Source organism: Pseudoliparis swirei, chromosome 19 (assembly GCF_029220125.1).
Source record: "Pseudoliparis swirei isolate HS2019 ecotype Mariana Trench chromosome 19, NWPU_hadal_v1, whole genome shotgun sequence".
NCBI lineage: Eukaryota > Metazoa > Chordata > Actinopteri > Perciformes > Liparidae > Pseudoliparis > Pseudoliparis swirei.
In genome coordinates, this window is record NC_079406.1 from 2,179,740 (window position 1) to 2,202,661 (window position 22,922).

Below are 22,922 nucleotides of genomic sequence, written 5' to 3' on the forward strand. Positions count from 1 at the left end.
CCAACACACACACACGGCCGGCATTCCACTGAAATGTCAGATATTCTCCGGTGACCTCTCCCAACTGCTGGCTATGTTATTCACATTTTCTGGGTTGTTCTCTATCAGCGTAGCTTTGGTTTCTCTGCGTGCTGAGTTAATGTAAACTGATTGTGTTTCCACACGCACACACACACACACACACATGCACACACACACACACACAACCCCCCAAAGTCACCCTGAACACAAAGTATCAGTCCCGCACGGCCCATGTGATCGGCTGCAGGACACGGACCATTTACTCTGTGCCTTTTGTGTGTCTGTGTGTGTGTCTGTGTGTGTGTAGGTGTGTGTGTGTGTGAGAGCGCATGAGCGGGTCAGAGAAATAGAAGGAATGTGTGTGTTGACTTGTAACAAAATAGCATTAAACGGAAAGATACAGATGCAGCAAAGCAAGAAGTATGTTTGTCTGTATGTGTGTGTCTATGTGTGTGTGTTTGTATTTGTGTGTGTGTGTGTGCGTCTGTGTGTGTGTGTTTGTGTGTGTGTGTCTGTGTATGTGTGTGTCTGTGTGTGTGTGTACTTCTCCCTGCCCATTTGGTTGGACAAAGTGCAACAAGGATTGTGAGGGGTTTGTAAAGAATGCAGCCTGATCAGTGCTGCTGATAGTGGACACACGGCCTGTGTGTGTGTGTGTGTGTGTGTGTGTGTATGTGTATGTGTGTGTCTGTGTGCATGTGTGTGTATGTGTGTCTATGTGTGTCTGTGTATGTGTGTCTGTGTTTGTGTATGTATTTGTGTGTGTGTGTGTTTGTGTGTAGGTTCATAACACACACCACCGTGTGCAGGTTCATAACACACACCACCGACTCACAGGAAGACCAGCTTCCTGTTGTTCTGCCCATCAGTGTAGAGGACCAACGCACAACGCAGGACACACACTTACATGGTGTCCCACCCACACACACACACACACACACACACACACACCCTGATTAAGATGGCTCATTTAAGTCAATCATTATCCATGCCGATCACAATCAGGTCAGTAAGCTCAATAACATATATGTATAAACATATATATATATGTATATTTATTTATATATACATATATATATATATAAATATATTCAAATATATACTGTATATATAAATAAATATGTTTGTATAGAATGTATATAAAAATATATATATATATATTTATAAATATACATATACTGTATATGCGTATAAATATGTATGTATATATATGTATATAAACATACATATACATATATATATATATATATATATATTCATATATATGAACACATATATTTGTATATTTATAGATATAAATATATAAATATAAATATATGTATTTATACATATATATATATACATATCTAAATAAATATATACATATATGTATATTTATATATATATACTAACGTATAGAATAACTGATCCAGGACACTCGTGTATTAAGCAACATTACCTCATTACATAATTATAACCTCTGGTGCCTGGCTCATGGGTTTGTGAATGGGTGGAAGAACAAAGAGGTCACATGGTTCATGAACTCTCGCCGCCTGCAATGGAGGAATTTGTCTTTCAGGGGAAATCCACACGTTAGCTTCACAAAGCTTTACAAAGCTCTCTGTTGGAATGGAGCGAGTGAGTAAAGTAGTTTAGAGAGAGAGAGTGAGAGAGAGAGAGAGTGAGAGAGGAGAGAGAGAGAGAGAAAGAGAGAGAGAGAGAGAGTGAGAGGGAGAGTGAGAGAGAGAGAGGTGGGGAGAGAGGGACAGGCGTCTCATATCCCTCCATTGTCCAGTTTCCTCATGGGTTCAGAACCATAGCTTCCTCAGGTCACGGGACAAGGCAGTTCATGTTTATATATATATATATATATATATATATAGTTTAAAAAACAGAAAGCACATATATTACAATTTAAAGCAGTTGTAAACAATCTGATTATCTTGTAATGCCTATACAGGACTGTCTCAGAAAATTAGAATATTGTGATGAAGTTCTTTATTTTCTGTAATGCAATAAAAAAAACAAAAATGTCATGCATTCTGGATTCATTACAAATCAACTGAAATATTGCAAGCCTTTTATTCTTTTAATATTGCTGATTATGGCTTACAGCTTAAGAAAACTCAAATATCCTATCTCTAAATATTAGAATATCATGAAAAAGTATACTAGTAGGGTATTAAACAAATCACTTGAATTGTCTAATTAACTCGAAACACCTGCAAGGGTTTCCTGAGCCTTGACAAACACTCAGCTGTTATAAATCTTTTTTTTTACTTGGTCTGAGGAAATATTAAAATTGTATGAGATAGGATTTTAGAGTTTTCTTAAGCTGTAAGCCATAATCAGCAATATTAAAAGAATAAAAGGCTTGCAATATTTCAGTTGATTTGTAATGAATCCAGAATGCATGACATTTTTGTTTTTTTAATTGCATTACAGAAAATAAAGAACTTTATCACAATATTCTAATTTTCTGAGACAGTCCTGTATATATATATATATATATATGTGTGTGTATATTTATATATATATATAGGCATTACAAGAGAATCAGAGTTTTTGCAACTGCTTTAAATTATAATATATGCGCCTGCTGTTTTTTGAAGATGATTCTACTGGACTGGTGTTTCAGCTTCTCGGCGTAGATCTCTCCTCTTCAATATGAAGCACATTGAACGCAACACGCCACTGAGACAGTTCTGCTTGTCAATAATCAAGCGAGTCAAAGTCATGAAGTGTGTTTCATAAGTTTAAAGGCCAGTCAGAGTCAGGTGACTATGCTGAGCTCCAACAAACAAAGCACAGCATCAACAGCTTCCCAATTAACCTCATTACTCGACCGCACATAATCCAATTAACAGATCTGCTGACGTGGTGTTTCCAGGAGGGGGCGGTGTCGCGACACTTTGAGCCTCAAAGCTCAGCGACTCACACAACAACAAGTCTCCTCTTTACTCAGGCTCTTTAAAACAGTTTTTTAGATGTCGTCTCGTGTTATTGTTCAGAGGACACGTGGCTGGTCACGTGGTTACATTACCGTGAACACGCTTCACACATGGAGGATGAAGATGAATTAAGACGATAATGACTTAATGTTGTGACACTTTAACACTTCTTGCAGCGTGATTCCCCCAAAACGTGACGTCGCTCAACTGAGTAGAGAGAGAGCTGTCAATTCACCCAGAGAGAGGAGGGGCGGGACCGGAAGTGACGTTCACTTTACTTTCACAATGTAACAACAAGGCTGCTTCTTGTCACTTTTATTAAAGGATGTATGACAGGTACAGTGCATTTAGTGTGTGATCATTTGACATTTTTCAATACCTTAAAGTCATGCTGATAATTTGTAATTCAATCACACAAACGTTATTTATTAAAATCTACACAATGTGAATGTTTAAAGAGGTTTATTTTAAGCTTTTTAACCAAAATAATCCGTTGTTTTTAACCTTAATAACAGCATGAAGTCATGATTAATGCCCGACCAGATACTTCAAACTAAAGTGTTAATGGACTGAGAACCACAACGTCCTGAAAATGTACTTAATGCTATATTTAAGAGATTTTGAGATGTGAACGCTTTGACACAGAAAAGCTCAGTGCCGTGAAACTTCCTTTGTTTTATTTTATTTTGAAAGGAAAGTCCGGAAGCTGTGCGCTGTTAGAGAGCGAGAGAGAGAGAGAGAGAGAGAGAGAGAGAGAGAGAGAGAGAGAGAGAGAGAGAGAGAGAGAGAGAGAGAGAGAGAGAGAGAGAGAGAGAGAGAGAGAGAGAGAGAGAGAGAGAGAGAGAGAGAGAGAGAGGCGCGCGGTGACAGCAGCAGCACCAGAGAGCCGCGCGGAGCTGGAGCTGCTTCACCAAGAGCGACATGTGAAGGAGGAGCCCCCCCCCCCCCCCTCAGAACGAGAACTGGAGCTCTGTTTGGGATACATTCATCACTGGGAATAACCTCCGTTTATTTTTATATATTTTTTATTACAGTCCTTCTTTCTGGCTCCTGTCAACCTGCGCGCGCGTTGCGCGTCATTTACGCTCAGCGGAGACTCCATCGGTCCACATCGCGCCTTGTGGAAGCAGTGAAGTGCCCCGTGGAGGTCTCGCGCCCCGTGGAGGTCTCGCGCCCCGTGGAGGTCTCGCGCCCCGTGGAGGATCCTCTCGGCTTCATGGGATCGTTCTCGACGGAGAGGCTTTGTTTTCAATAGGAACAACACCATGAGTTCCAGTGGTAAGTCCATCCAGTGTGTGAGTGTGTGTGTGTGTGTGTGTGTGTGTGTGTGTGTGTGAGCGCACAACTACTGAACAATAGTGTCGTGCACGTGTACACGTGTGCATGGGATGGAAGAGAAAGTGACACCTGAAGTGAGCTTCACCTCACTGTACCACACGTGTAATGCCATTGTAATTGAAGAAGCTCTGTGAGGTGTGTGTGTGTGAGGTGTGTGTGTGTGTGAGGTGTGTGTGTGTGTGTGTGAGGTGTGTGTGTGTGTGAGGTGTGTGTGTGTGAGGTGTGTGTGTGTGTGAGGTGTGAGGTGTGTGTGTGTGTGTGTGTGTGTGTGTGTGTGTGAGGTGTGTGTGTGTGTGTGTGTGTGTGAGGTGTGTGTGAGGTGTGTGTGTGTGTGAGGTGTGTGTGTGTGTGTGAGGTGTGTGTGTGTGTGAGGTGTGTGAGGTGTGTGTGTGTGTGTGTGTGTGTGTGTGTGTGATCGTCTCCACGTGGAGCAGCTTTACAGCTGTGAGTCCCTGGAGGTCAAAGTCTCCATCAACAGCTGTTGCTTTGTTCCCTCCCAATATCTGCTCCCCTCCTCTTTGGTCTTCTTCTCTTCCTCTTGTGGGACACCTCCGGCCCACCTGTCCTCCAACGCCCCCTTCAGGGACCCACCTGTCCTCCAACGCCCCCTTCAGGGACCCACCTGTCCTCCAACGCCCCCTTCAGGGACCCACCTGTCGTCCAACGTTCCCTTCAGGGACCCACCTGTCCTCCAACGCCCCCTTCAGGGACCCACCTGTCCTCCAACGCTCCCTTCAAGGACCCACCTGTCCTCCAACGCCCCCTTCAGGGACCCACCTGTCCTCCAACGCCCCCTTCAGGGACCCACCTGTCCTCCAACGCTCCCTTCAGGGACCCACCTGTCCTCCAACGCCCCCTTCAGGTTCCCACCTGTCCTCCAACGCGCCCTTCAGGGACCCACCTGTCCTCCAACGCGCCCTTCAGGGACCCACCTGTCCTCCAACGCTCCCTTCAGGTTGCCACCTGTCCTCCAACGCCTCCTTCAGGGACCCACCTGTCCTCCAACGCCCCCTTCAGGGACCCACCTGTCCTCCAACGCCCCCTTCAGGGACCCACCTGTCCTCCAATGCACCCTTCAGGGACCCACCTGTCCTCCAACGCCTCCTTCAGGGACCCACCTGTCCTCCAACGCTCCCTTCAGGGACCCACCTGTCCTCCAACGCCCCCTTCAGGGACCCACCTGTCCTCCAACGCCCCCTTCAGGGACCCACCTGTCCTCCAACGCCTCCTTCAGGGACCCACCTGTCCTCCAACGTTCCTTCAGGGACCCACCTGTCCTCCAACGCCCCCTTCAGGGACCCACCTGTCCTCCAACGCTCCCTTCAGGGACCCACCTGTCCTCCAACGCCCCCTTCAGGGACCCACCTGTCCTCCAACGCCCCCTTCAGGGACCCACCTGTCCTCCAATGCTCCTTCAAGGACCCACCTGTCCTCCAACGCCCCTTCAGGTTCCCACCTGTCCTCCAACGCGCCTTCAGGGACCCACCTGTCCTCCAACGCCTCCTTCAGGGACCCACCTGTCCTCCAACGTTCCCTTCAGGGACCCACCTGTCCTCCAACGTTCCCTTCAGGGACCCACCTGTCCTCCAACGCCCTTCAGGGACCCACCTGTCCTCCAATGCTCCCTTCAAGGACCCACCTGTCCTCCAACGCCCCTTCAGGTTCCCACCTGTCCTCCAACGCGCCTTCAGGGACCCACCTGTCCTCCAACGCCCTTCAGGGACCCACCTGTCCTCCAACGCCCCTTCAGGGATCCACCTGTCCTCCAACGCTCCTTCAGGGACCCACCTGTCCTCCAACGTTCCTTCAGGGACCCACCTGTCCTCCAACGTTCCTTCAGGGACCCACCTGTCCTCCAACGTTCCTTCAGGGACCCACCTGTCCTCCAACGCTCCTTCAGGGACCCACCTGTCCTCCAACGCCTCCTTCAGGGACCCACCTGTCCTCCAACGTCCTTCAGGGACCCACCTGTCCTCCAACGCTCCCTGCAGGGACCCACCTGTCCTCCAACGCCTCCTTCAGGGACCCACCTGTCCTCCAACGTTCCCTTCAGGGACCCACCTGTCCTCCAACGTTCCCTTCAGGGACCCACCTGTCCTCCAACGCCTCCTTCAGGGACCCACCTGTCCTCCAACGTTCCCTTCAGGGACCCACCTGTCCTCCAACGTTCCCTTCAGGGACCCACCTGTCCTCCAACGCCCCCTTCAGGGACCCACCTGTCCTCCAATGCTCCCTTCAAGGACCCACCTGTCCTCCAACGCCCCCTTCAGGTTCCCACCTGTCCTCCAACGCGCCCTTCAGGGACCCACCTGTCCTCCAACGCCTCCTTCAGGGACCCACCTGTCCTCCAACGTTCCCTTCAGGGACCCACCTGTCCTCCAACGTTCCCTTCAGGGACCCACCTGTCCTCCAACGCCCCCTTCAGGGACCCACCTGTCCTCCAATGCTCCCTTCAAGGACCCACCTGTCCTCCAACGCCCCCTTCAGGTTCCCACCTGTCCTCCAACGCGCCCTTCAGGGACCCACCTGTCCTCCAACGCCTCCTTCAGGGACCCACCTGTCCTCCAACGCCCCCTTCAGGGATCCACCTGTCCTCCAACGCCTCCTTCAGGGACCCACCTGTCCTCCAACGTTCCCTTCAGGGACCCACCTGTCCTCCAACGTTCCCTTCAGGGACCCACCTGTCCTCCAACGTTCCCTTCAGGGACCCACCTGTCCTCCAACGTTCCCTTCAGGGACCCACCTGTCCTCCAACGCCTCCTTCAGGGACCCACCTGTCCTCCAACGTTCCCTTCAGGGACCCACCTGTCCTCCAACGCTCCCTGCAGGGACCCACCTGTCCTCCAACGCCTCCTTCAGGGACCCACCTGTCCTCCAACGTTCCCTTCAGGGACCCACCTGTCCTCCAACGTTCCCTTCAGGGACCCACCTGTCCTCCAACGCCTCCTTCAGGGACCCACCTGTCCTCCAACGTTCCCTTCAGGGACCCACCTGTCCTCCAACGTTCCCTTCAGGGACCCACCTGTCCTCCAACGCCCCCTTCAGGGACCCACCTGTCCTCCAATGCTCCCTTCAAGGACCCACCTGTCCTCCAACGCCCCCTTCAGGTTCCCACCTGTCCTCCAACGCGCCCTTCAGGGACCCACCTGTCCTCCAACGCCTCCTTCAGGGACCCACCTGTCCTCCAACGCCCCCTTCAGGTTCCCACCTGTCCTCCAACGCCCCCTTCAGGGACCCACCTGTCCTCCAACGCCTCCTTCAGGGACCCACCTGTCCTCCAACGCCTCCTTCAGGGACCCACCTGTCCTCCAACGCCCCCTTCAGGGATCCACCTGTCCTCCAACGCCTCCTTCAGGGACCCACCTGTCCTCCAACGCTCCTTTCAGGGACCCACCTGTCCTCCAACGCTCCCTTCAGGGACCCACCTGTCCTCCAACGCTCCCTTCAGGTTCCCACCTGTCCTCCAACGCTCCCTTCAGGGACCCACCTGTCCTCCAACGCTCCCTTCAGGGACCCACCTGTCCTCCAACGCTCCCTTCAGGGACCCACATGTCCTCCAACGCTCCCTTCAGGGACCCACCTGTCCTCCAACGCTCCCTTCAGGGACCCACCTGTCCTCCAACGCCGACTTCAGGGACCCACCTGTCCTCCAACGCCCCCTTCAGGGACCCACCTGTCCTCCAACGCACCCTTCAGGGACCCACCTGTCCTCCAACGCCCCCTTCAGGGACCCACCTGTCCTCCAACGCCCCCTTCAGGGACCCACCTGTCCTCCAATGCCCCCTTCAGGGACCCACCTCTCCTCCAACGCCCCCTTCAGGGACCCACCTGTCCTCCAACGCTCCCTTCAGGGACCCACCTGTCCTCCAACGCCCCCTTCAGGGACCCACCTGTCCTCCAACGCCCCCTTCAGGGACCCCCTCCAGCTGCAGGTCAGGTTCGGTCTGAGTGGCGTGGACCGGCCCGTGGTGCTGTGAGCCTGATCCTCTGTCAGCTGAATCACCCCCCCCCTCCCCCCTCTCTCCCTTGACCCTTGGCAGTCAGTAAGGCCAGGTACTCCGTTAAGTACCCCCCAGACCCCCAGACCCCCAGACCTCCTGCCCTCTGTGTCTACAGGAGGAACCGGGTATTCCTGCATCACTCAGACTCCCGCCTGTCATTGTGTTCCGTGCTCTTCGTTATTCATCCGGCGCTCTTGACCCACCGTAGGAACCGGCGGCGCCCGGCGCCCCGCGAGCCGCCGCACCCCCCCGATGGAATGTGTAGGAGTCTTTTGTTAAGCTTCAAAAATGACTTTTTTCCCCCAGCTGACACCGAGGAGGAGGAGGAGGGGGGGGGGGAGCTTGTGGAGAGCTGTTTCATGCCTTGTGATTTAAAGGCATGTGCTTCCACAGCGAGATGTACACAAACCCTGAGCGGGTACCGTGTTGACTGTGTGTGTGTGTGGGTGTGTGTGTGTGTGTGTGTGTGTGTGTGTGTCACACCTGGCAGACTACAGGGGGCCATGTCTGTACTCTGGCCTCTGAGGCACAGGAACACAGCCCCCCACTCAACCCTGTATCACAAAAATTACGTTCCCCCAGACCTAAAATGCAATTTGCAGTTACGTTTGACTGAAACGTATTTCTCTCCAGATTACGTTTGTATTTGACGTATTATAATAACAAATACGTCTCTGATCAACGTATCTTTGCCGTTTGTTATCTCTCTTTTCTACAATGCTGTTATGAATTGTAAAAAGCGTCCTCTAGTCTTATTTATTATTATGTTATATATGTTGTTTCGCCTGCGTATTCTGACAGCAATAAGCGTTGTCGGATCATATGAATTGGCGTGAAGACTTGCTGCTGGTGACTCTCCTTTATTTTCTTTTTTTAGGTGACAATACATTAATTAAAACTCGTAAACTATCACCACCTCATCACCACTTTAACAGAGTCAGTCCCATACGGGTCAAATCAACTATTAAACTTGTTATGAAATGCGCATCTGTCCGTGATCTATACCATAAAGTTCGCATTTTAACCTAAAAAAAAGTGAGCTTCCTTGTTACCTTTCAAAATAAAAGTCCGATTTGTCTGTTAAGCGGAAGTAGTATAAACCGTCTATATTTATTCAAACAATACAATATAAAAGGCATACATCAAAATCAATAAGGAAAATGCTGAACAGTCAAACAACTCAAAACAATAAACCCTTCATGGGGTTATTTACAGGGCGTGTTTACTTCTCATCAAACAAAAAGAGCAGGTATCTGGAAAAATCTGGGAAATCATTTGGGAATTGTTAATAAAACATGATTTACCCTTCAACTTCCACTGATATGCATGCAAACTAATACATCGCTTCACACACACACACACACACACTGACAGAAACACATAGACACTCACATACGTACACACACACACACACAGGCAGAGACACACACATACTCACACACACAGACACACACTCATACGCACACACTCTTACACACACACACACACACACACACACACACACACACACACACACACACACACACACACACACACACGCACAGAATGACAGACACACACAGACACACACTCACACACAGACACACTCAGACACTCACATACAAACACAGGCAGAATCACACACACACCCACACACACCCACACACACACAAATACACACGCACACACGCATTCTCTGCAGACTGACCTTTGACCTCCCAATTGTCTCAGATATAACCCTTCTGCTATATATTAAATATATTATATTTACCTAAATATAAGACTTTGAGGTCGTGAGGGGAATCCCCTCCAAAAGATTCACAAGAGAAAATTGTCACCGTGCCAATAACCCTTGTACGATCCTTAAAACCAGTCTTTTAGTTAATTTTGCACACTTTCAATCAACTTAAAGATCTGGATTCTTTTCAGATTCAAAGAAGGGCATCTGAATATGAATACCCTACAGTTTTGGACCGATAGCTCTGAGCTAAGGGCCCCAAAAACAGGTCTAAAGGGTCAAATTGGGCCTTATTCTCTTAAATTTGCATATTTTTTGACAAGTGCAAAAATGGCCATAATCTCCTAAATATTAGTCCTGGAAATCCCAAATTGAACACAGACACTCAGGACAGGACCTACAATGAGGTGATGGGGTGAAATTTCCTCCGAAACACCCACAAGAGTTAATTGGCTGTCTGAAATCCAGGACTTGAAGAGGGTGTGTGGTTTAACAAATCTGAGACCCTGTTGTGAGTTTGGGCTGATTTTAGCTTTTTTTTCCTAAACATGTCAGAGCTTAGCTTTCTTTTGCAGGTTGTAGCCCTCCCAAATGGGTCCCAACCATGTAGGCTGGCCACATATAGCACTTAGCATCCCTGCTTGGGAAGGGTTTAAAAACCCGGAAAAAAACAAAATTCCTTCCTTCAAAGGTTAACAACTCCTCAAATGTTTGTACTATATGAACAATTTCAATTGTATTCTACCCCATTTGGGAGTGGCTACAACCTGGAAAAGAAAGCTAAGCTCTGACATGTTTACCCAATTTGACCCTTTGGACCTGTTTTTGGGGCCCTTAGCTCAGAGCTATCGGTCTAAAACTGTAGGATATTCATATTCAGAGGCCCCTCTTTGAATCTGAAAAGAATCCAGATCTTTAAGTTGATTGAAAGTATAAAAAATGTACTAAAAGACTGGTTTTAAGGATCGTACAAGGGTTATTGGCACGGTGACAATTTTCTCTTGTGAATCTTTTGGAGGAGATTCCCCTCACGACCTCAAAGTCTTATAGTTAGGTAAATATAATATATTTAATATATAGCAGTAGGGTTATATCTGAGAGACAATTGGGAGGTCAAAGGTCAGTCTGCAGAGTATGCGTGTGTGTGCATCTGTATTTGTGTGTGTGTGTGTGTGTGTGTGTGTGTGATTCTGCCTGTGTTTGTATGTATGTGAGTGTCTGAGTGTGTGTCTGTGTGTGAGAGTGTGTCTGTGTGTGTCTGTCATTCTGTGTGTGTGTGTGAGTGTGTGTCTGTCTGTGTGTGTGTGTGGTGTGTAAGAGTGTGCGTATGAGAGTGTCTGTCTGTGTGTGTGAGTATGTGTGTGTCTCTGCCTGTGTGTGTGTGTGTACGATGTGAGTGTCTATGTGTTTCTGTCAGTGTGTGTGTGTGTGTGTGTGTGTGTGTGTGAAGCGATGTATTAGTTTGCATGCATATCAGTGGAAGTTGAAGGGTAAATCATGTTTTATTAACAATTCCCAAATTATTTCCCAGATTTTTCCAGATACCTGCTCTTTTTGTTTGATGAGAAGTAAACACGCCTGTAAATAACCCCATGAAGGGTTTATTGTTTTGAGTTGTTTGACTGTTCAGCATTTTCCTTATTGATTTTGATGTATGCCTTTTATATTGTATTGTTTGAATAAATATAGACGTTTTATACTACTTCCGCTTAACAGACAAATCGGACTTTTATTTTGAAAGGTAACAAGGAAGCGCACTTTTTTTTAGGTTAAAATGCGAACTTTATGGTATAGATCACGGACAGATGCGCATTTCATAACAAGTTTAATAGTTGATTTGACCCGTATGGGACTGACTCTGTTAAGGTGGTGATGAGGTGGTGATAGTTTACGAGTTTTAATTAATGTATTGTCACCTAAAAAAAGAAAATAAAGGAGAGTCACCAGCAGCAAGTCTTCACGCCAATTCATATGATCCGACAACGCTTATTGCTGTCAGAATACGCAGGCGAAACAACATATATAACATAATAATAAATAAGACTAGAGGACGCTTTTTACAATTAATAACAGCATTGTAGAAAAGAGAGACAACAAACGGCAAAGATACGTTGATCAGAGACGTATTTGTTATTATAATACGTCAAATACAAACGTAATCTGAAGAGAAATACGTTTCAGTCAAACGTAACTGCAAATTGCATTTTAGGTCTGGGGGAACGTAATTTTTGTGATACAGGGTTGCCCCACTACCCACCACCCTCCAGTCAGTCTAACATATGCCGCCCTCTGACTCTTAGCACACTTAAGGGTCGTGTGTGTGTGTGTGTGTGTGTGTGTGTGTGTGCATGTGTGTGTGTGTGTGTGTGTGTGCAATTGTTTTATTCCACTGTGAGGACCCAGAGGCCGACAACACACATAACCTCACACGCAGCTCCGGCTGTCCGTCACTCCGTCTCGTCTCCAACTTTCTGCCCGGCGACACTGAGGCTGAACTTTGGCTTCACTGAAACTTCATGTACGAAGTATTCCTGCAGAGGGAAGTTATAACGTTTGTGATACAACACCTCTCTCCTTTCTCTCTCCTTCCTCTCTCCTTCCTCTCTCCTTCCTCTCTCCTTCCTCTCTCCTTCCTCTCTCCTTCCTCTCTGTACAAATGGTGTTTATTACTTACAGTCGCACTCAAAGAGAGGCGCGTTGAGGCCTCGTCGTCGTGGTCCTCGGTTTGATCTGAGGCATCCGGGTTGCTTTTTTATCTTTAATCTCAAAGAAGTTTTTTTTAAAAATTCAATTTAATTTCAATGACCGGAATAAAAAAGAAGACTCTTTGAGCTTGGAGGCCATAACACCGCGGGGGCTTGAATGTGTTGCCGCCTCAAGGTTTCTGTCTCCATGACCTTGACCTCTGCTGGGACGGAGTGATCATTCAGACTCTCTCTCTCTCTCTCTCTGTGATGGATGCCCCCCGGTCAAGGTCCTATCAGGCGAAGGGAGATGAAGACAGGGACTATTACACATTACTCTACTGTATTCATAGATGTTAGCTGGTGAACATTCAAGCTAACGGTGTTTCACTAGTGTGGTCGCCCTGTTCCCATCACCTGTCGGGGCGCTCGTGTGCTGGATGTTGTCCATATTCTGACCATATTCTGACCATATTCAGGCCATATTCTGGCCATATTCAGGCCATAATCTGGCCATATTCTGGCCATATTCAGGCCATATTCTGTCCATATTCAGGCCATATTCTGTCCATATCCAGGCCATATTCAGGCCATATTCTGGCCATATTCCAGAAGCTCAGCATCGTGAATGAAAGCCCTGTGTGTTTCCAACAGGCTTACATGCACCGCCATCAGTTCCCGTCGTCTCTCATTCACACCTGATGGGATCAGTAATGCTCATTTGGTTGTGTGCCATAGTCCCCCCCCCCCCCACACACACACACACTCATCATGCAGGGTAGTGGGCCCCGGTGGTGCTGCCAGCGAGGGGAACAATGAACTAACAGAGACTTGAGTGGGAGATCGGGAGTGGGAATTAATCATGATTGCATATTTCCATATATGCCCACGCACCAGTGAACGGGAACATAAACTCCAGCCTCGCTCCCCGTGGACGGATGTGTCTCCTCACTCTGTCGCCGTGCACGCCATGCGTACACGAGGGCGCTCTGCAGGCTGCGCCGCAGGCCGTGAGACTTTAAAAAGTGCTGCTTTAGGACACATCCAGCGAGATGGAATCAGACAGCTCCGTTACGCCGGCCCACATCCTGAAGCCGCAAAGTCCTCCAGTCAGCTGTACTTCAGGTGGATATTAAGACCAGCTGGTTACCCTCGCCATTAAGGCCCTCAGGCGGAGTCTAGGACCACTCAAAGGCTCCTTCAGGAGGACCCCAGCTGGTACGGGGGGGCTGCCTGATCCTGTTTATGGATGCATGAGCGTCTCCGTGCCGCCCGGACGAGAGGGATGGACCTTTTTTTAAAGAGCCTCTAATAGCTTAAGTGGTCTTAGATCAATTAATTTCCCACACTCATTTAAGATCAAATTAATCCATCATGTTGACCTTCTTTTTTCTTTTTTCTTTTTTGCTTGCGAGAGCATTTATTCCATTACTGTTGTGGCCGTGTGTGTGTGTGTGTGTGTGTGTGTGTGTGTGTGTGTGTGTGAGAGAGGACTTATTGCCTTCTTGACAATGTGAAGGAGCTGTTGGGCGTGCAGGGAGTCTGACATGTAAGATAATGCATAATGAGGTTAGGAGATCCATCCACCTTCTAGCCTGACGCAGCAGTGTGTGTGTGTGTGTGTGTGTGTGTGTGTGTGTGTGTGTGTGTGTGTGTGTGTGTGTGTGTGTGTGTGTGTGTGTGTGTGTGTGTGTGTGTGTGTGTGTGAAAGCCTGCAGCTCACTCGGCGTACCGAGGTGTCAGACCTTCACTTCTTCAGTGTTGACTGAGCTACACACTGATCTCATTGTGTGAAAAGCCCTCAGTGCCGTCTGGCAGGAGCAGAGCCTCGGTCCTGGTGATGAAACCTTTGTTGATTTTGAATTATTACTATGGAGACACGAAAAGAACAACGTTGATTATTGTTGTCTACGTGATTGATACTGCCGTTGGATGATTGCATCAGTGGCAATAAGCTACGCTGGTTTCAGGCTACATGAACAAAACAATGATGGTTCCATCCTCGACCAATCATCACGAGGTGAAACTATTTGAGTCCAATCGCAGCTCGGCAGCGCTGACGAGGCCCGGGGGGCCGTCATCGCTCTGCATGTTGAAGTGTACACGAGTGGGGGGCGCCCCTCTAGTGGCGCGCAGTGGTACTACAGGTGGAGCGCAGAATAACTTTTTATTGAGAACTTCACATATTACACAAGTTCAAAGTACACAGACATAAAACTATAAGACATTAATAAATATAAATGTAGATAAGTCTTTACCGTCGTGTACATGTTTACGTTACTCGCGGATTCTTAGTGTTTTGCCAAAAGCCAATCTCCGTCGGCTTTTCCTGCTGTTGCCCTTCAAAATAAGAGCTCAACATAGAGAGTGACCGTATCAAGCCTGCAACCCCGTTTAAACGTTTCCTTTGCCGGTGTGCTTTTTGCACATGTATAACTTTATTTGCATTGTTCTAACAAAGTGATTGCAATTTTCTTTATTCCATTTTTTTTTTAAGTCAGCATGGGTCATTTTGTTGGGGCGTGAACATCTTGCTTCTTCCAAAGTGGAGCAAAAGTTCCAGGAATGGATCAGATAGTGTCTGCTTGTGCAGCTAACTAGCCTACGAGCTAACTAGCCTACGAGCTAACTAGCCTACGAGCTAACTAGCGTATGAGCTAAACATCAATAATAAATCATATTAAATGTGTGTGTGTGTGTGTGTTTTGTGTTCTGCAGCTTACCGCCAAGGCTCTGCGGCGAGCGAGCGAAGTTCTGGACTCATCCGCTGCCAGCGCTGCCGGGAAGTATGCAAAGGAGAGGTGGTCCGGGTCCAGGAGACCCACTTCCACGTGAAGTGTTTCACCTGCACAGGTAAGGCCCGCGAGCCCAGAGCAGGAGGTTCAGGTCATACGTGTTGTTAGAGTTAAGTAAGAGACACAGGAAGCAGCTGTTACATCCATTTACAGGTGAGCATTGGTGACCTCCAATAGAAACACAGGTGACCTCAAATAGGAACACTGGTGACCTCCAATAGAAACACAATTGACCTCTAATAGGAACACTGGTGACCTCCAATAGAAACACAATTGACCTCTAATAGAAACACCGGTGACCTCCAATAGAAACACAGATGACCTCTTGCATCCCTTCAACAGCAATAGAGTGACATGCGTCTCTATTTCTTAATGTATTTAATAGTCAAATTATTGCTTTAAGAATATAGAATTATATATTAGAAATAGTCTTTTTAATTCCTTTAAAAATATATAAATATATATTTTATTGGGTTTTTTTCTCTTATGAAAGTCAAGTATTTTGTGCGTGTCCAAATTTGTATTTAAAGAGCCGAGAATATATATATATATATAAATATATATATATATAAATATATATATATATATATATATTTGATATATATATCAGACCGGAGTGAGTGTGTTTATTGTTTATTGATGTTACCGCGGATGAACTCCTCCTGGCTATTCATTGGAGGGCTGTTGTTACACACACACACACACACACACACACACACACACACACACACATGGACTATACAGTGCCCACACACACACATTGACGATACAGTGCACACACACACACACACACATGGACTATACAGTACACACACACACACACATGGACTATACAGTGCCCACACACACATGCCTCATGCACGCTCGTGGTGGTTGTGAGGGGTTGCTGTGGTAACGGTGTGAAGGGGCAGCCGGTGCCCTGGTTGGTGGATATTCTCAGCATCTCTATGGTGCTATTAACCAATCAGAGGGCTCCACTCTGGGCCCCAGAGAAACAGGGGGGGGGGGACACAGGAAGGAGGTGAAGAAAAAGAGAGAGAGAGAGAAAGAGGGGGGGAGGGGGGTGCTGTTTGTGTCACCTAAACATGACATCATCACTGGAGTGTGATACCAAACGGATTCCTCCCTCTCATCTGCCTCTGACTCGAGGCGGTGTGTTGAACGCACCTATCAGAGAGCCTCGTGTTCCAGAGAGCGCCGCTCCTCCCATGATGCAATGGGGCACTATTGTGTCCCCGGCTAGAATATACTCCCCCGTAGGGCCTTTGCAGAGCCGGCAGTTTCCTAAAGCTGTTGTTGTTGTTGTTGTCTACCCCCCCTCCCCTCACACACACACACACACACGGAACGATGAAGGCGCCATCATCCTCACAGAGCCTTTTCCTGAAAGAGTTCTCAAAAGAACCCAGAAAGGTGTCTCAAAGAACCTTCAAAACATGGTTCTTTAAGGCACCATTTATGGTTCCACAAAGAACCTTTCAAACCAGGGTTCCTTTAAGAACCATTTCCTTAAGTAGTTCTTCTAAGAACCTATAAAGGTGTCTCATAGAACCTTCAAAAAGATCTTTAATGAACCATTTCTGGTTCTTCAAAGAACCTTTCAAACCAGAGTTCTTTAAAGAGTTCTTCAAAGAACCTCTAAAGGTGTCTCAGACGAAGGAATGGTTCTTCTATAGGTGACGGTTCTCCGTACAACCACAAAGCCTTTTGAAGAACCATTTAAGAACCTTTACTTCTGATGACAGTCACCGGAGCCATGATGTCTTCATGATGTCATCAGCATGCGGGGGGGGGGGGGGGGTCGTATGCCACGCTCGACGGTCTTCATCTGTCGGACATGTTGATGAACTCATGGGGGGGGGGGGGGTATTGACCTTGACCGATGACATCATCTGTGCCACCACTGGAACACCGTGACATCAAACCCTCCTTATTTCCTCCTTCTGTTTTTTTTTTTTTTAAAGCCAATTTTAGCTTTTCTCCGAAGGGGCTGACTCTGCCCCGCTGGAGAGACGACCACGACCACACACACACACACACACACACACACACATCCGTCCCGTCTATCATCTTCCAGCCACATTACCGTCCTCATGCCTCCTCTTCTCTCGTGCCTCAGTCAGAAGAAGAAGATCGGATCCCCGACCATGAGTTCAAGCCGACGCGCAATCAGCTCGGGGGGGGAGGAGTCTGTGGAAAAAAGCTGCAGACAGATTGATGCATCAACTCCAGACACATATAAGTGTGTGTGTGTGTGTGTGTAACGTGGATAGCGTGGTGTTGCGTTACAGGCAGACGGGCTGACTCGTGCATACTGGCCTAATGACACAGCGACCACACGTATCCTGCTTCTGGAGCTTAATCGGCACTCTTGGAGTCCAACAGTAACAACGGGAGCAAAGCTAACACACACACACACACACACACACACACGTAAAGCACACGCACAGGCTAGATGTGCACACGTGTTTCCCCCCGTGCAGAAGTCACAGAAACAAACACACGACTAGACGGAGACACGGCTCCGGGTCGTTCGTTATGCTTCGGGACAGAACTGATTGTTCTCATGAAGCGAAGGGAATCAAAGATTCACCCCGACAGGCCAGATGAATAAATATGTGTGTTTTGCAAAACGCTCCGTCTCTCTCCGTTCTCACCGGGGCTCTCGTGAGATTGCAGCACCTTTTGTCTTTTGTTTCCTCGGCAGACCCCTTTGGATGCCATTAGCCCCCCCATCGCTCAGCCTCGCCGTTAATAACATCGACCGCGGCACCGTAGTGAAGGCGAGGGACTGGGGGGCGAGATGGAGAGAAACACAGCGGAGGGCGAGGAGGAGGAGGAGGAGAGGAAAAGACAAACGGCGAAAAAAGAGAAATAATAGAAAGAGAGGTTATAGATAAAGAGGCGCGGGAACACAAAAGTGGTTGACAGGGGAAGGGGAGCTTCCTGTAGCTATAGCAACCGCCGGCACGCTGGTGTCCAATCACCACGCCGGTGCCTGGTTGCTAGGGAGAGATTTCCGGAGGAGAGAGAGAGAGAGAGAAGGGGAGGCGGCGGCGGGCGGGCGGCGCCGCTTCTTTAACCTCCGACTCTCCGGGATCTGGGATGGATGACGAGGTTTATTCCTCCCGCTTGTCACGCTCAAGCGTCTCCGTCTCGAGGGATCGTGCGTGTGTGTGTGTGTGTGTGCGTGTGTGTGTGTGTGTGTGAGTGTATGTGTGTGTGTGTGTGTGTGTGTGTGTGTGTGTGTGTGTGTGGTGGAGCTGCTTAAGTGTGCAAGTGTCTGGCTTAGTGAAGGTGGGATTTCTAACCCAATAAATAGAATAATTCAGTGGCAAACCCTGCTGTGTTGGGCAATCCCCCCCCCCCCCCCTCCACACACACACACACACGCACACACACACTAGCACACACACCTACAGACAGACATAGAGCTGTAGAGCATTTGTACTGCTTATCACAAGGCCCCGTCTCTCGCTGCAGTTTGGATATCCCCGTTTGTGTATGTGTGTGAGTGTGTGTGTGAGTGTGTGTGAGTGTGAGTGTGTGTGAGTGTGTGTGTGTGTGTGAGTGTGTGTGAGTGTGTGTGTGTGTGTGTGTGTGTGAGTGTGTGTGTGTGTGTGTGTGTGTGTGTGAGTGTGTGTGTGTGAGTGTGTGTGGTGTGTGTGTGTGTGTGTGTGTGTGTGTGTGAGTGTAAGTGTGTGTGTGTGTAGGTGTGTGTGTGAGTGTGTGTGTGTGAGTGTGTGTGTGTGTGTGTGTGTGTGTGTGTGTGTGTGTGTGAGTGTGAGTGTGTGTGTGTGTGTGTGGTGTGAGTGTGTGTGTGAGTGTGTGTGTGTGTGTGTGTGTGTGAGTGTGTGTGTGTGTGTGTGAGTGTGTGTGTGTGTGTGAGTGTGTGTGTGTGTGAGTGTGTGTGTGTGTGTGTGTGTGTGTGAGTGTGTGTGTGTGTGTGTGTGTGTGTGTGTGTGTGTGTGTGTGTGTGTGTGTGTGTGTGTGTGTGTGTGTGTGTGTGTGTGTGTGTGGAGTGTGTGTGTGTGTGTGTGTGTGTGAGCGAGTGTGTGTGTGTGTGGTGTGAGTGTGTGTGTGTGTGTGTGTGTGTGTGTGTGTGTGTGAGTGTGTGTGTGTGTGTGTGTGTGTGTGTGAGTGTGTGTGTGTGTGTGTGTGTGTGTGTGTGTGTGTGTGTGTGTGTGTGTGTGTGTGTGTGTGTGTGTGTGTGTGTGTGTGTGTGTGTGTGTGTGTGTGTGTGTGTGTGTGTGTGTGTGTGTGTATGCAGTGTTTAAGTGTGCACGCCATATTCATGTGTACATATTGTATGTCTCATGTCTCTCTCTCTCTCTTCATCCTCCTCTACGACCACATCGCCGTCTGTTTTCTGTTATCGGGCGTCTTTTTTTAGAGCTGCGTTAGCAGCATCCGCCGCTAGCTCCCTGTAGCTGTTAGGTTTGAGAACCCCACAGTAGCCATGCTGCTAATGCGGCTCTATATATATTTAACATCATATTCATGTTTAACATCATATTCATGTTTAACATTACATCATATTTATGTTTAACATCATATTTATGTTTAACCATAATATTCATGTTTAACATCATATTCATATTTAACATCATATTCATGTTTAACATCATATTCATGTTTAATCATAATATTCATGTTTAACATTATATTTATGTTTAACATCATATTCATATTTAACCATCATATTCATATTTAACATCATATTTATGTTTAACATCATATTCATGTTTAATCATAATATTCATGTTTATTTTTCCATTTAATTTCCAGAAATCACTGTAAATATGAATTCAGTGACATTCACACATGGACATTAATCACAACATGTAATCTTCCTTAAAGGGAACACACAGCTACAATCTAGCATTAGCATCTTATCACGATACATTTTACAAGTTAATTAAAGAATAAAGTCACTAAACATGAAGTCAAAGCCCAAATAAAACTCAAAGTACCTCGTTCAAATACTCATGAACACCTTTTCCTTCAGTTCCCCGTCAGCTAACAGATTTTTTGCGAAGTCATTTTATGAGATTTACACCTATTTCCTGTGTCGCCGGAAAATCTTCAAAATAAAAGGACCTAAAACATACAGAGGCACTTACTAAATAAAAGCTTGCGGGAAATCGTCCCCGTATGAACAGGAACCTTCCCAGAGCCATTTCCAGTGCCGGTCGGCCAGTTTGGTCCAGCCTGAGACGTCTGAGCACTTATTGGTTGGACTCCCTCGGACTCTTTGGCGATCGTCTCGGTTTTCCTCCCACGCCGTCGTGGGTTCAACATTTTCTGGTCGTGGGTGAAATATCCTGACAGGTTGTTCCAGATCCTCGAGGTCCCCAGAGGACTCTTCCCTTATTGGCACCACATGGCTCCACTAATGCAGTCAAATATCAACTTGATGGAGTGACACATTTATCGTGTATCCTCATGACTTTAAGTGACCCCTGACCTTTTCTTTGTTGTGCCCCCAGAGGATACATTACAATTTAGACTATATCTAGTGCCGTCATGCAGGTAGCAGCTAGCGTTAGCATGCTAATATAAAATAATGACACGGCGAACCTTCTAAACTTCGGGAGGTTAACGTCGTCATTGTGGGCACGGCTTCACAAAGCTGCCACTGTGTTTGCCTCCTCCTCCTCCTCCTCCTCCTCCTCTCACTGGGTTTTGGCACAACATGAGAAAAAACACGTTATTTACGACTGTCAGAGTCATAAATAAGCTCCAGGGAACGGGGGTGAGGGGTGCAGCCGGGAGCCCACGTTAGCACCACAGATGTGGGGGAGAATAAGTGAGTAGACCTCCCCTGCTAGCTTGTCGCTGACCCTCTGCCTCACCGATTATATACTGAGAGAAGGAAAATGCATGTGTTAGCATAATTGTTGCGTCTCTGCTTTGAAGTCCCGTGCATGTACTCAGTAGCACGCTGTGAAGAGCTAACGGTAGCATCGTGAGCTAGAGTCACAGTGGGAGAATGAGTGTGTGTGTGGGGGGGGGGGGGGGTGAAAACATCGAGATAAATTGTAGACCTCGTGCTCAGGGCCACAAAGCGTTGGAAGCGGCCTTTAAGCAGAACGATGGAGGAAAGAGGAGGAGGAGGAGGAGGAGGAGGAGTGTCGTCAGCACTGTTTTCCGGGTTCCCGGCCCGGGTCGACTTTGAGAATTTTTAATTGCGTCCGTTGGCTGGAGATAAATACCCGCCCCCCGGACCCCCTGCGGGAGGCTAATCAGCGGCGTTCTGATGACCACAGCTGCACACGCTAACCTGTAATCACCGGCCTGGCGTCGGGACGCTTACCTCCCCGCCTCGCCAAAAAGAAAAGGATAAATATGTAGAGAAGCAGCAGATTTAGTAGTTTTCCTCATTAGAGCGCCACTCGTGGGAGAAGATCAAGAGCCGGTACAACGAGATGAAATGAAGTCTTTTGATGCCGGTTAAGTTCTGCTTCAGGGACCCGAGTCCGACTGGAGGAACACGGAGCTGCAGAGGAACGAGAGGTTCCGCTCACGTCATCAGGAGGTTCCACTCAAAGTGTGTGAGTCTTCCCGTGAGTACACGTGGAACTACGAAGGTGTCACCTGGAACCGAAAGTGGTTCCTCAGAGTGATGCCATGGAAGAACCATTTCTGGTTCCGCAAAGAACCTTTCAAACCAGCGTTCTAAAGAGTTCTTCAAAGAACCTATCAAGGTGTCTCAAAGAACCTTCAAAAAATGGTTCTCTAATGCACCATTTCTGGTTCCTCAAAGAACCTTTCAAATCAGGGTTCTTTAAAGAACCATTTCCTAAAAGAGTTCTTCAAATAACCTATAATGGTGTCCAAAATAACTTTTAAAAATGGTTCTTTAAGGCACCATTTCTGGTTCCTCAAAGAACCTTTCAAACCAGGGTTCTTAAAGAACCATTTCCTTAAAGAGTTCTTCAAATAACCTATAATGGTGTCCAAAAGAACGTTAAAAAATGGTTCTTTAAGGCACCATTTCTGGTTCCTCAAAGAACCTTTCAAACCAGGGTTCTTAAAGAACCATTTCCTTAAAGAGTTCTTCAAAGAACCTATTATGGTGTCCCAAAGAACCTTAAAAAATGGTTCTTTAAGGCACCATATCTGGCTCCACAAAGAACTTTTCAAACCAGGGTTCTTTAAAGAACCATTTCCTTAACCCTCCTGTTATGTTGCGGGTCAAATTGACCCGTTTCAAAGTTTGAAAATCTAGGAAAAATACTTCTAAGTACTTTTTCTGTATAAAACTTCTTCTGCTTATCTTATTTAGTGTAATCAACATTTTAAAAAATACCAAAAAAATATCATGTATTTGCAACCCCCCCCTGCAGGTTTATATAACAGAGATGATGTTCCCGGGTCAATTTGACCCGGCTGTGAAAGTGAAGGCTAAAAGTCATCAGAAGAGTCACGTTTAG

The 22,922-nt window shown here is 47.4% G+C and overlaps 1 protein-coding gene across 1 annotated transcript in view; it reads left to right on the forward strand.

Moving 5' to 3' along the window:
- Positions 1-3,911: 3,911 nt before the first annotated feature.
- ablim3 (actin binding LIM protein family, member 3) overlaps positions 3,912-22,922 on the forward strand; it is a 47,860-nt gene continuing 28,849 nt past the window's right edge. Inside the window, exons 1-2 of the mRNA XM_056439967.1 lie at positions 3,912-4,229; positions 15,410-15,544. Coding sequence (XP_056295942.1) covers positions 4,217-4,229; positions 15,410-15,544 — 148 coding nt within the window. The 5' untranslated portion in view covers positions 3,912-4,216. The remainder of the gene's footprint in view (positions 4,230-15,409; positions 15,545-22,922) is intronic.